The sequence below is a fragment of the Vidua chalybeata genome, chromosome 16 (assembly GCF_026979565.1).
Source record: "Vidua chalybeata isolate OUT-0048 chromosome 16, bVidCha1 merged haplotype, whole genome shotgun sequence".
NCBI lineage: Eukaryota > Metazoa > Chordata > Aves > Passeriformes > Viduidae > Vidua > Vidua chalybeata.
The window spans coordinates 2,389,869-2,403,686 of NC_071545.1; the positions used below are offsets into that span (position 1 = coordinate 2,389,869).

The 13,818-nt window shown below is 49.8% G+C and overlaps 1 protein-coding gene across 2 annotated transcripts in view; it reads left to right on the forward strand.

The window, feature by feature from the left end:
- The window catches only part of ADCY9 (adenylate cyclase 9), a 90,861-nt gene extending 80,643 nt beyond the window's left edge, over positions 1 to 10,218 (forward strand). For both annotated transcript variants that reach the window (XM_053957259.1, XM_053957260.1), the window contains one exon: positions 335 to 10,218. In XM_053957259.1, the coding sequence (XP_053813234.1) occupies positions 335 to 1,523 (1,189 nt within the window). In that variant the 3' untranslated portion in view covers positions 1,524 to 10,218. The remainder of the gene's footprint in view (positions 1 to 334) is intronic.
- The last annotated feature ends 3,600 nt before the right edge of the window (positions 10,219 to 13,818 follow it).

Sequence of the window (13,818 nt, forward strand, 5' to 3'; positions counted from 1 at the left end):
CACAGGTACATATTTACATCCAGTGGTTTTAGTTGTATATTTAGATACACTGATAATGTTTCCTTGGTGAAGTCCTTAAAACAGGATTGGGCTGTGCCACTGAACATGATGATAAAGAAATACTTGGTGGGTTTAAGTAAGTACTTGGTGAGTTTAAGAATTAAATTAATTCTTTGGCATTTCTTCAAGAGCAGATGAAGTTCTCAGCTGATATTTTATAATTTAGTATGCAACTGTGCTTCCCACACTTCCTTCTCCAGCATTTCTAACTGTGGAGCAGGGATGGCAATGCCCTAAGTTAAAATGCACCTTGTGTGTTCTCCCCTTTGTGCAGCTCCAGAAAGAGCCCGTGCAACAGCTCGGTGCCGAGCGACGCCAAGCGGCCGGCGGAGCTGATCGGCCAGGAGGTGGTTCTGGTGTCCTTCCTGCTGCTCCTGCTGGTCTGGTTCCTGAACCGCGAGTTCGAGGTCAGTTACCGGCTGCACTACCACGGGGACGTGGAGGCCGACCTGCACCGCACCAAGATCCAGAGCATGAGGGATCAGGCTGACTGGCTGCTGAGGAATATCATCCCGTACCACGTGGCCGAGCAGCTGAAGGTGTCCCAGAGCTATTCCAAAAACCACGACAGCGGCGGGGTGATCTTTGCCAGCATCGTGAACTTCAGCGAGTTCTACGAGGAGAACTACGAGGGTGGCAAGGAGTGTTACCGAGTCCTGAACGAGCTCATCGGGGACTTCGATGAGCTGCTGAGCAAACCCCACTACAGCAGCATCGAGAAGATCAAAACCATCGGGGCCACCTACATGGCGGCGTCGGGGCTGAACACCTCGCAGTGCCAGGACAGCAGCCATCCCCACGGGCACCTGCAGACCCTTTTTGAATTTGCCAAAGAAATGATGCGGGTGGTGGACGACTTCAACAACAACATGCTGTGGTTTAACTTCAAACTCCGGATCGGCTTTAACCACGGCCCCCTCACAGCCGGGGTCATCGGCACCACCAAGCTGTTGTATGACATCTGGGGGGACACCGTGAACATCGCGAGCAGGATGGACACCACCGGCGTCGAGTGCCGCATCCAGGTGAGTGAGGAGAGCTACCGCATCCTCAACAAGATGGGGTATGACTTTGACTACAGGGGGACGGTCAATGTGAAGGGGAAGGGTCAGATGAAGACCTACCTTTACCCCAAGTGCATGGACAACGGGATCGTGCCACATCACCAGTTGTCCATATCTCCAGACATTCGGGTTCAAGTGGATGGCAGCATTGGGCGGTCTCCGACGGATGAGATTGCCAACCTGGTGCCTTCTGTACAGAATTCTGATAAGATAGCCCATGGCACAGATAACTCAGAAGCCAAGGACATCCTTCCTTCCGCCAAGAAGCTCCAGAAAGACACGGCGAAGGCAGAGGAGAGGTGCCGGTTTGGCAAAGCCGTGGAAAAGGATGACTGTGAGGAAATGGGGACTGAGGAGGTCAATGAACTGACAAAGCTAAATATCTCTAAGAGTGTATGATGAACTGTCAGAGTTGCATGAAGTGCTCTGTCCATAGAAACACACAGACTTTTGCAATTGGCAGTTTTCTTTTCCAAGAGAGACCTTCTCCACACCTGGGTTGTACGTTTGTGTTCATTTCGGCACCTGGGGCTGTGTGGATCATGGCTCTTCAGGGCTTGTTTTCATCCATCTCTCTCCTCCATGCCCCAAACCACATCCCAAGCTCCCCAGCTCCCTGTGCAACCATCTTACAGCTGAGTAGAGGATATTAAGTGCCTTCAGATATACTCCATTGGACTCCCTGTCAAGGTACAGAGGCCCCAAGTGAAATCATAGCTTTGGGTATTTATCTAATTTTAAAGAAAAGAAAAGCTGTGGTTATATCATTTTTATTGTTGTTTCTCACAAAACACTTTTTTTGGCTAATGCAACTCCTTGGGTTTTTTATATCTCTCGGAACAATGTTTTACTGTTATCAGACCTTTTGTATGTAACACACAGACATGTGCATGTATCTACCATATGAGACTGCTATAAAGTGCCAGTAATGCACCACAAGAATGTCTGGGCGAGGGGTGACACCCTTTGGGTCGGGCTGGAGGGGGAGTTGTGCCGTGGCTCAGCCTTTAGTTAGGGCAGGAGGAACAGCTGCTGTCGTTCTGTTCTCCTTTCCCGATGCTTTCTGCAGCCTCCATGTGCCATCGTGTGCTTTGGATAACTTCTTTTCCATATAGCCAATGAGTTACTGATCCGTGGGAATGGAAGGAGGGTTGGGACAGTGCCAGCTCTGGGGACAGGTTTCCAGAAGCAGGAGAGACCACGGGAGTGCTGCAGTTCAGGGCTCCCGGCTCCGTACGCAGCTCAGTGGGCGAAGGTAGGTGACGTCGGTGTCTCTGAGCTGATTGGAGAGAGAGAAAGAGAGAAGCGAAATAAATGTTTTGGGAATGCCTTTATTTATTTATTTATTTTATTCCTGTTTGGTTTTTTTGGGTTTTTTTTTATTTTGTTTGGGAATTTGCGCGTGTGGAAGGGACCGGGAGAGATGAATTGTTTGTGGGTTTAACGGGAGTAATAAGACAGTGTTTGAGCCTCTTTGAACTACCAACCACTGTGAGGATGTTACCTTAGGCAATATTTGGTTCCAAGCTGGTGGCACTTGGGAAGCCACCAAACACAGTCGAATATCCCAGCTTCCCTCTGGACTGAACCAATGGTGCTGCACAATATTTTTCAGGATTTTTACACACACACAAGTTCTTTTGCAGCAGGGAAGAAATTAGAACGCTCCCTTCCTGCTGCTGAAAGCAGGAATAGGGAAAAGAGTCCTTGTAGTGAGCTGAGAAGCACAATCATTTCCCAGTCCTGTGGACAGCTCTGTGCAGGTCCCTGGGAGCAGAGGCCTGCGGGAGCCCAGGAGCTGCTTGCACGGGGGGAGCTATGGGACTGGGGGCTTAGGCTGTGCCAGTCTGCCTTCTGCATGCTTCCACCACCTCCCTCTCTGGCATTTGATGGCCTGCTGGGGATCATATTGACCATTCAACTGTTCTAGTTCAGCCAACTCGCTCTGACACCAAATAAAGTGAAAGTATTTTTATTCCCAAAACAAGCTGATCAGCCAGGGAAGAGCTGGGGAAAGGTGGTGCTGCACTAGCTGCTGATGGAAGCTGGGGGCTTTTTTCATCTGAACTCGAGTCAGAATGTATTGATTCTTCCTCTCATCCCCATGTGATTTTGGGGTATGACTAATAAATATATCCCTTGTGGGGTTCCTGTTCAGCTGGTGGAGATCCATCTCCACTCCACAGTCGGCATGGAGCCCGTGAAGCCTTTCTCAGATGTGAGTCTCTGGGATTTCTGGATCTCAGTTGAACAGAACTCTGTGCACAGGTCCTGCAAAGCTGCTGTTCATGCATGTCAGTATTCCATTTGATGGGAAAGCTGCTCAGAATTAATCTTCTTCGCTCAATCTGCCAGCACACAGCAAACCAGGGGATCCTCACCCCCAGATGCCTGTGCCACAGATGCTGTTCCTGTTTGGAGGCTGTTCCCATGAGCAGCAATGGGAGGTGGTTTTGAGGGCAGAATTTTCTAGCAGCTTCCTACTCCCTAGGTTACAACTTCCCCCTCCCCACAGTGGGTTGCACTTCCAACTTTCAGGTAGTAATTCTGCAAATACCTCTTGCATATGAAGAATGTGTACCTGAAACCATTGGGGTTTTCTTCTTCAAGAACCCATTAGGGTTCTTGGTTCAGTTAAGGTGTGTCAGTATTCCTTTTCCTACAATCAAGGAGCTAACATGATCCAGAATTGTTTACATACCTTCCAGTGTTATGTTATTACCTTAGAGTCATTCCAGCCTTTCTCCCTGTCACCTCTTTCTCCCAGTTTTATAGACCCTGCCATCCTTGCTCTCTCCCTGCTCAGCTGTGTGCCAGGGCAGAGCTCAGTCAGGACGTGCTGTTTCCTTGAGACGCTGCACAATAACCAAACCTCCCCCAGCCCCAGCCCTGCACCAGGAGGGGTTGGCAACCTGTGGTTAAACCCAAAAGGAGAAGGTGCTGGAATGGGACCCCAGACCCCGACCACCTTCCTCTTCATTGTTCAGGATGCAGAATCCTTCCCCTTCAGCCTATAAAGTGCACAGGGCTCCTGTGCTGCTGTGATGTGGGGCTGTGGGAGTATCGTTGGGTTTATGGGAACATCCAAATACCAAACTCCAAACCTACCAGGGCCTCTCTGTTGGCACTAAGCGAATAAAGGCACTGAGGACAGCAGCACTGGTGAGCTCAGAAATCAAGGGCTGTTGTCTGCTCTGGGAACTGCCAATGATGGTATTCTGCCTTAACTCTGGATTGGGAAAAAACTCCTGCTGGGTGACCCGTGGTGCCCTGTTTGCTCATTGCCAGAACAGCAGCAAGAATTCCATAGCTGGGGCTGCCAGGGGTTAAATCTCTTCAATGCAGTTTAGTAACCAAATCAAGAAATTCAGTTCTCAATGGGTGGTTTGGAGTGTAAGATTTTCCAGGTGCAAGGAGATACCTGTTTGTGTTGTAAAGCAGTGTGAGCTGAACCTTCACACCTCCCCTTACGCTTTTGAAGATTTATCCTGACACAAAAATGACTCTGGAGGCGTTTCGAGCAGTGTTGTGTGGCTGTGCTGCAGAATTCCTGACACGTGTGCTGGTGGGAGGCCACAGGCAAAGTTCACTCCATTAAAATGCCTGTGGTGTGTGTGCTGTTGGTGCCAGCAGTGCTGTCAGTGAACGTGGGGGGTTGGCTGGATCCCCAGGGGTTTATTCCACATGGACAATCCATGCGTGGCTGTGCTTCCAATCTTTAGGGTGGTTTAATGGCAGTGATTTAAAAATGGTCCAGAGAAGGGGATTGGGGAGATTGCTGAGTATTTGTGAGCCCCGTGTTGCCTTCTGCCACTTGCAGCATCTGCTCTGGGGTGCAGAGTGACAAGGAGTGCACAGAATACTGTCAGTGAGGTCTTAATCTGCTGCTAACACACCAACATGCTTTTTCCTCCCTGCTGCTCCTGTGAGAGATTTCTCTGTGAGAACCAGGTAAATTACATTCCCATTGATTCACTTCTGGTATCAGGATTTTGAGAAGGACAGATTTACTGTTACTTCCCAACATTTGGGGCCATTCCCCTTTGCTGGAGGTAACGTGAGCACTGCAAGCAGAGTGGGACAGTGCCACAGCCTGGCTGCAGCTTCTGCTGTGTCCCAGGAGTGACAAAATGAGGAGAAGAAAGGGTGGGTTCCCCAAGGGCTTTTCACAAAACATAGGTATTTGGATACTTTTCTTTTAGGGCTAAAACACATAAAGGAGGTGCCCAGAACAAAACTGAAAGGAGCTCCCTGTACCCATAGCAGCTTTAGCTAAAGAGTTTATTCCTGAGTAAAAGGCCAAGTTTTTAGGGTTTCTGGTATTTAAAAATTGCTAACTCTGACCTGTTTCTAAAACTTTCAGTCTGAATACAGCAAAAGGTGTTGCAAGGGAGCAGTTAATTCACATCACAACATCTCAAGAGGCTGAAGGTGCCTGAGGTTGGCTGTAATGCCTTTGGCTGTTTAAATCTGCACCTTGGCTTGGAGAGGTTCTGCTAAATTTAAAAATTTGTTTTCTCCTTTCTTCCGTGCTGTGGTCTCGTTTTCTCCATCTGGATGGGACACACAGGTGGCTGTTGCCTCTCTCTCCTCACCTTTGGGAACACAAAGATGAAGCACTTTGTGTTCCTCAATGTGTCTTCCTCATTGCATGGCAGAACCTGAGCAGAGCTCACAGCTCCGGGTGCTGCTGTCGCTGCTGGTGCCTCCCTGTGTCCTGAGGAAAGGGGAGATTGTGTTTGCTTTGATGCCTTGGTCTATTTTGCCCAGTCACAGCTGCAGTTTCCTCCTCATGGTGGTGACAGAAGATACAGAAGAGGCATGTCCCTGCAGTTAAATTTAAGAATTAAATTTTAAAATGCAGTTGTTATTTATTGATGTGATTTTTCCAGTTGCTGGAAATGCCAGAGGGGTGGTTTGACTGTAAGAACAGAATGATTTGCATGTGGGAACAGTCAAGGTGGAAGTGCAGGGATGACCCAGGGCCATGGCACTGCCATCTCAATGCCTGGGCAGCTGTGAAAAGCCAGCTGAAGTCTCAGAGTACTCCTGAGACTTGACTGGCTGCTTGTAGAACATTGATTTGGGCAGCAAAGTCATTTGCTCCAATGTTTTTCTCCTTTTGAGTTCTCTCTGCAGGCTGTAGCAGTCCTTGGTTTGTTTCCTGGGGTAAAACTTAAATTGCTCTTTGCTGTTGCTGAGACTGAACTGTGCAGGCAGTGGCAGTGGGATTCTGCAAAATCCTATAAAAAAGTTGGAATTAGTAACCATTACTCACCAATTCCTGCAGGCCCTGGAGCTGTCTGAGTGCTGCCATGGTGTGAAGGTGGCTCAGTTCAGAGCTGTAGGCAGGACTCAGTGTCATGCTTTGGCTCCATATGGTAAAGTGCTTCCAGGTCTGGAACTGGGGAGACAAGGAGAAGGGAATGTGGGACGAGCTGCTGGCTTGTTTCAAGGGCTGATCTGTCTGTCCAGGAGTGCTGTTCAGGAAGGTGTCTCAAGCGTCAAGCAGAGCCTCAGCTTCCCAAGCTGTTCTTGTTTTCTGTGACTGGGGAACCAGAGAGCCTTAAAATGGGCTAATTTTATTAAAATCTGCATTAACACCACCCTCTGAACTCGTACAGAGTTTTATTGGTGGAAGTCAGACAGCAGGAGCTTATTGCATTTGTTTTATTTAAAAAGTTTGTTTAAAATGAAACAACAGGCTCTGTAGTGGTTAAAGGAGAAGATAAAACGGGTGGTGTGTCGTGTCTTGACAGTGGTGCAGTTTGAGGGTGCCATGGGAAGGAGGTTTGAGGTGCTTTGCAGACACACGGTAAAGCTCTGGTAGAAAAAAAAAAAACCACACACATTTTTTATAAAATCTCTTTCAAGTCTTTCTGATGTGAACTGAACTTCTGTCTCAGCCCTGATAAGGGGCTGGGCTGTACAACATGTACAGAACTGTTTGCTCCTTGCCTTTGGGAGTCAATATTGGCTTGGGAGAAAGAAGATTAGTTTGGACAAAACAGATTGGTGGAAGATATTTAAAGCTTTTTTTTTCCTGGTCCCTTATTGTAGCTGCTGAACATGTGCTGCCCTAACCCAGCTGCCCAGCCCGAGGCTGGCCAGGAGCTGGAGGCAGGTGCTCAGCGTCTTCCCACTCACCTGCTCAGGGGTGGAGCTCAACATCCTCCTCGGGAGCTGTCCCCCACTGGACATCGGTGTCTGAGGCAGCAGCCCTTGGTGTTGTACACTTCTGGAATGGCCCTGAGGCCACTGTCAGCACCTCCTGTCCCAGCCTTGGTGTGCTCCATTCTCTCTCCCTCTTCTCTGGCTCACTGCAGCAATTGCACAGGATCCCAGAATGGTTTGGATTGGAAGGGACCTTAAAGCTCATCTTGCTCCACCCCTGCCATGGGCAGGGACTCCTTCCACTGTCCCAGGCAGCTCTATGCCCCAATGTCCAACCTGGCCTTGGGCACTGCCAGGGATCCAGGGGCAGCCACAGCTGCTCTGGGCACCCTGTACCAGGGCCTGCCCACCCTCCCAGGGAACAATTCCTTCCCAATATCCCGTCCATCCCTGTCCTCTGGCAGTGGGAAGCCATTCCCTGTGTCCTGTCCCCAGTCCCTCTCCAGCTCTCCTGGAGCCCCTCAGGCCCTGCAAGGGGCTCTGAGCTCTCCCTGGAGCCTTCTCCTCTCCAGGTGAGCACCCCCAGCTCTCCCAGCCTGGCTCCAGCCCTTGGGACATCTCCATGCCTGTAATGGATTTTAATGTCCAGAAATTGCACTGTTCACTGAATTGAACTGCAGAGAAGGTCCTGGCTGGGAACAGTTGGTACAAGTTTTAAGTTCCCACTCTTATGGGTGATGCTCTGACCAATTTGTCATCCAGCTCATTGCTGGATATGTGGTATAAGCCAGTGCCACCACTTGCATGTCCCTGATTTGGCCATCAATTCTCAAATCCTCCTTCAGATGAATCAAAGTTACTTTCTCAAGTTTTTCCTTATTTTCCTCCCTCAGTTACTCAAGTCTTCACTTGTTTCTACCTTAGTGCATTTCATCTTTGGAATTGAAGATGGTCTGTATCGATTTGTGCTGGAGATACAGCTCAAGTCAGGGAAGGACACATAGCATGTTGTCCATCTGTGGGTGTGCCCAAGGGGAAATGCCTCTTCAGTGACTCTGAAGCTTTGCCTTTTCCAGGTGAGCCCAGAGCTGTGTTTAGGGTTTATTTCCAGTACTGGATGTACCGCTCCATCATGTCCAAAGGAGGAGGTGGCAGCACTGCCAGCTGTGCTGTGTCACTGCCTCAGCCAGTGTTTGGCCACTGCATAGGTACTGGCATGGTCCCACTGGCACCAGCAGATGTTCCAGGAGGCCACAGGTACCAGTCACCCTCTCCCCAATTTAATTGCTTCTGGTTTCAGAGCCCATGCTGAGATACAGAGAACATAATACCTATGCTGAGACAGAGACCTGTTACACCCTACTGCAAGTACAGCTTTAAACTTCCAAAGTAATAAACTCTTTAAAGCCAAGAGCCTTAACAACTCCAACTTTCTGCTGAGACAAGAAACACAGTTCTGAGGTCGTGCTGAGTATTTGGGAATTTTTCCTGCTTGATGGCAATTGTTTCTGGTTTGCAGGGAGGCAGCAGCAGTATCCAAAGATGACAAGGACCTTGGCCACCCTCACCCAGTTCCCCAGGAACAGGTAAACAAGCAGCTCCGTGTGCTGTCAGGAAAGTCACCTCACTGCCCAGTGTCAGCTGGATTGCTTTAGGTGTTGGATTGCTCAGGAAAGCTCTTTCTTTCCATGAAACAGTATTCTTAACTTAGCATCAGATGTTGTCTTTGCTGGTGGCGGGGGCCGGATTCCTCCTTTCTCACCCTTTGGCCCTTTCAGCACTGAGGGGGACAAGGCAGGGATGTAAATGATTGGAAAGGGAGGGGGTCAATTGGGAAGGAGCTGGATGTGCCCCTAGAGGCAGCCCCAGTGAAGGAGCTGCCATGTAGATCCCATAGTGGTGCCTGGGCAGCAGCAGCTCCAGCAGCCGAGCTGTCCCCAAGCTCTGGGGAGGTTTGCTCTGGGCTGCTGCCTGCTCCATGCAGCCAGGCCATGGACACCTGGGTAAATGCACCTTCCCTCCTGCCTGCTGGTTTGATTTTCTCATGGAGCAAATTTCAGCTGGTTACTGGAAGCCTGCACTGGGAATCAGAGCGTTGTGTCCGACCACGACCGGCTGGGGCTGGGGATAAGGGTTGGGGTTGGGGTTTGGGGTTGGATCTGCCCACCCTCTGTCCACACAGTGACACCCACACAGTGATCCCCCTGTAAAAGCCATCACTGGGCATCGAGGGTGGTGGTACCTGATTACAAACAGCTGGAGAGAGATTATTTTTGCAGTAATCAGCTGAAACCAGGGTTGGCTTTGGTTTGCCAAGGGCAAGGAGTGGGCCTGGGAGCCAGCACACGCCGCTGAGCATCCCCTGCTTCCTTGAGAAGCTCCCTCAGCACTGACCCAGAGCTTCAGCACTCCTTGTCCTTGCATAAGCACAAGTGGGGATGGATAGAAATACAGATGGATAGAAAGCATTAATTGAAAATGCCATTGAAACATTATTGAATTACAAATTGAAAATTAATTGAGAACAGTTTCCAGTTAAAATATTTTAAAAGGCAAATTGAAGTGTTTTGAAGTCTCCAGGTTAAGTGGTCATTTTTTTTTTCCTGGTATCTCTGGTTCCTTTCCCTCCTGCCCAGCGCAGGCCGTGTTCCCACCTTCTCCCTCCCTTGCAGAAAGAAAGAACCGCTCTGTTTACACCCCCTGCTGGGGCAGCCTCGCCCGGGGCTGTACGGGGGACGGGGCTTCCTCGCAGCAGCCTCACTGTAAATACTCTGCCAATGCTTTGTGGACAAACCGAGATGGCAAAAAGTTGTATCTGTGAAATATTAAGCTCTGTGTGTATATAGATCCAACGCGTATTACCTGCGGCTCTGTAATCTATTGTATATTAAACTGTTCCACTGTATGGCCGATCATTTCATGCTCTCTTAGATGTAGAAAAGCTGAGAAGTAATTCACAATACACTGTGTCAACTCCAAATCGTTTTTGCTTTCGTATTTTTGCTCCAACCCCACTTCAGCCCTTGGCACATGATCTGGAAGAAGGATAATTTGGAATAGGTTTTTCAGCCCTTCGGTTTGGATCTGGCTTTTAACAATGTTTCTTTGATAATCATGAAGCCACCAAGTTAATTTTTGATTAGGTGCATATTTAGGAGGCATCTTAAACACGGAAGAGATTTGTCACATAGATGTGCTGCACTTTGATATGTTGGTTGGCAGTGAATGTCCTTCCTATTCCCAGTGCCCAGGCTGAGAAGACAGCTCCTTCCTAATTTTTCCTCATTTTCATCCAGCTCTGAAGTGTTGGGAAGGGGCCGTGCAGCTGCCACTGGCAGCACCTCTGCAGCTACCTTAGGTCACTGCTGGACAGAACTTTTCCCCACAGCGAGCTTGTGTTGGCCAAAACTGGAGATGAACTTTAGTTATTTTTCTATTTGGCAGAGAGCATTGATGGTTTACTCTGGAATTCCAGTGCCTTATTCAGATCCCTTTAATTTGCTTGGAAAGGGGAGTGAAGCAGTTTCTCTGGAGTGAGTGTCCACAGAGCAAGGACTGGCTGAGTGGCAGTGGCTGGGCAAGAAGAGGAACCTTGATAGTTCCAAAACCGGCCCAAAGAACAAACCCAGTGTCTGTCTTTCTGTCTGTCCCACACCTCCCCCCTCTCTCAGGGTTTCTTGTCAGCATCTCACTGCGTGTTCATTGGGTTTCACTGGGGAATGGAAGCCCTAATGAGGCCCTGAGCCCTCCCCAGTCAGGGTTTGACCTGGCAGATGCTAAGGTTTCCTCTGGATCCTGCTGCCTGTCAATGACCAGTGACCCACCACCATGTGTCCTGCAGCACCAAACCCTTCTCACCAGGCAGCCAGAACATCTGAATGTGTCCAGCCACACTGTCCAGCTTCCCTTTCCCTACTCTTCCTCGGCTGCAGCAGAGCAAGAGCTGCATCAAAGCAGTGTCCAGTTTCTCTGGGTGCTTCTCTGGACTGATTCTTTTCCCCCATATTTTGAACATTTGTTTTTTTCCCACAGACCAGGTAAGTATCAGAGCACACAGTAACACCTGTCGTGTAATTGGCACCACAGCCAGCATTTGCCCTGAGCTCCTCAGTGCCAGTGTTTAATGCCAGCAGGGGTGTGTAGGCCTTGCTGGGGTGTTCCCAGGTATTCGCCTTCTGTTGTAGGTGAAAGCTGTTCCAATGTTGTCCAGTCAGGTTCTGATTGTGGATCGTGGTGATTGTCAACTGCCAAGGGATATTTTTCAATAAATCTGGTCAAGGTATTTCAAATCAATCCAGTCTTGCTGTTTTCAGTTTGTCTTGTCCTGGGTAAGCCCACTTTAAAGTTTCTTTTCTCTCTGTGCTTTGTTTCGTGGCCAGGATGTGTCGTACACCAATGTTGGGTGTATTGAAAGACCCACCCTGTGTGTGGTTAGTTTGTGTGGGGATGTGTAACAAGAAAAGCCCAAAGATCTCTCAGGGAGATGTTTCACAGCAGTTTTGAAAGTCTGGGCTGTGTTTGTCCCTAGTGAGCCTTGGGTGCTCAGCCTGCTGTCATGGTGTGCTTGGCCCAGCTGGACAATGAGGGACAGCAGGGCCAACCCAGAGGCTGTTCCATGGCTCTCGTCTACAGGTGCTGCCAGGGACCTGGCAGCTCAGGCCTGCTGCAGAATGGGATCTCTGTGGGATCCACTGGCTTCTTCCTCCTCTGGTAGAAGGAGGCTTCAGGATTGCCCTGGGTGCTGGGAAGGTGAGTGGTACCTGACCCCACAGGTTATTGGTGTGGGCGTGCTCCCAGGTTCTGTACCACCTGGCTGTGCCACGCTCAGGGTTTCCACTTCTGAGGAACCACCATCACCTTGGGGTAATGGAGAGGTGCTGCAGCACCTGGAGCCATCTCCCAGTCTGTGACCCATGGGTGGCTGGAAACAACCTGGCCTTTGCCCTCCTTGCTTAACCAGAGGTGATATTTCCGCTTTCCTGTGGAGGTGAGAACTTGCAGGTGACCTCTGGCCCAGGCTTGGCCACATTTTAGGACCCCAGTGCCCTCCCAGCTTCAGCACTGTGGGAGGTGGGTGTGGAGCACATCTGTCAGCTCCTGCCCTGGTTCCCCTGGGGTATCTTGGGGATCTCCAATCCAAGCTGTTCCCCTGTTTTCCTGGGGCTGCTCCAGCTCTGTCTGGGTCACAGCCCTGGGCTCCATCTCTGCCCAGGGAATGCCCATCTGCCTCTCCCTGCTGTGCCATCACCACAACTTCATCAAAACTCTGCCCTGGTCCTGCTTCAGGAGCAGCCCATGGAGAGGGTGCTCTCTCACCTGGCTTCCCACACCAGCCACCAACTTTCCTTTTCACACCAAAGAGCTTTTCCTTCATCTCTGGGTCAAATCTTTCTTTGGAGCAATGATTTCCCCCTGCTCTCTCTGGTTCTGTGACATTTCAGTCCAATAAAGGCCACAGCAGTTTGTGTTAATGGCTGTGGCCACTGCAGTGGCATGGGGGACATCGTGTGTCGTGGCTCTGCCAGGGGGACCTGCAGGGCTGTGCTCAGCCTGGCCACAGCAGCTTTGGGTCTCACTCATTAATCACTACTTTGCTTTTGGTAACTAAACTTCTGTTGCTTTGCGACGTCAAGCAGCATTTCTCATTTCCCAGCCTCACAGAGTTTATGGGAATTTAAAAGCTAGATGCAAATGAACTTCATTAGCATGCTTAATTATCTTATAAACCTCATACCCATCTGTCCTGCATATGCTTTGTACTTGACACTCGATGACAAAGTGACCATGTTGGGGCTTGGCACGAGGTGTCTGAGAGAGGGAACCTTTGGGAAGAGCCTTGCTCTGCCTGCAGAGGGGCTGTGTTAGTGCCAGGGGCACACTGGAGGTGAAATGTCTTTTTTCAAAGGCTGTGTCCAAGCTGGGAGATGGGAAATTATGTGTAGAACATGTGGCAGAAGGGCACAATCTTAGGAATGATCTGTTAAAAGCAGAAAACCAGAATGGAAACAATTGAAATAAACCCCAATCCCTGTCTGTTTGCAGCCCAAGATCCTGGACTGGATTCCATGGTGGCACATGATGCATTTCACAGGGGGGAAGCCGTGCTGCAGTCACAGCACTGGGTACCTTGAGCTGTCTCAGGCAATGCTTCTGTCCTTATTTAATATTATTGAAAAATAGCAGAAAAAATGAGCCTTTAGGTTGGTTTGCAAACCCATGGACCTGCCTGGGTAAGGGACAATGCAAACCCCAGACTTGTGCCAGAGCCCCCTGAGGGTTTAGGGGCTGTGACAGGGTCTGGGCACAGATTGTCAGCTCTTCTATACAACAGAATCATGTTGGAGCCACCTCTGTTAGTGGACACTTGGCACGTGGGGTGACCCTTCAGGTGCTGCTGCATGCGCCTCGCTCACCTCGTGGCATGGGAAAAGCAGTGATGTTGTGTTGGTTTCTGCTTTTTGGAACCAAGCTGAAGCAGAACATGAAATTTTGCCAGCCTGATGGAGAGAAAGGACCCAGGATGAGCAGCCCTGGGAAGAGCTGTCCTGCCACCACAGCAGTGGTGAGTCCGTGTGTCTGG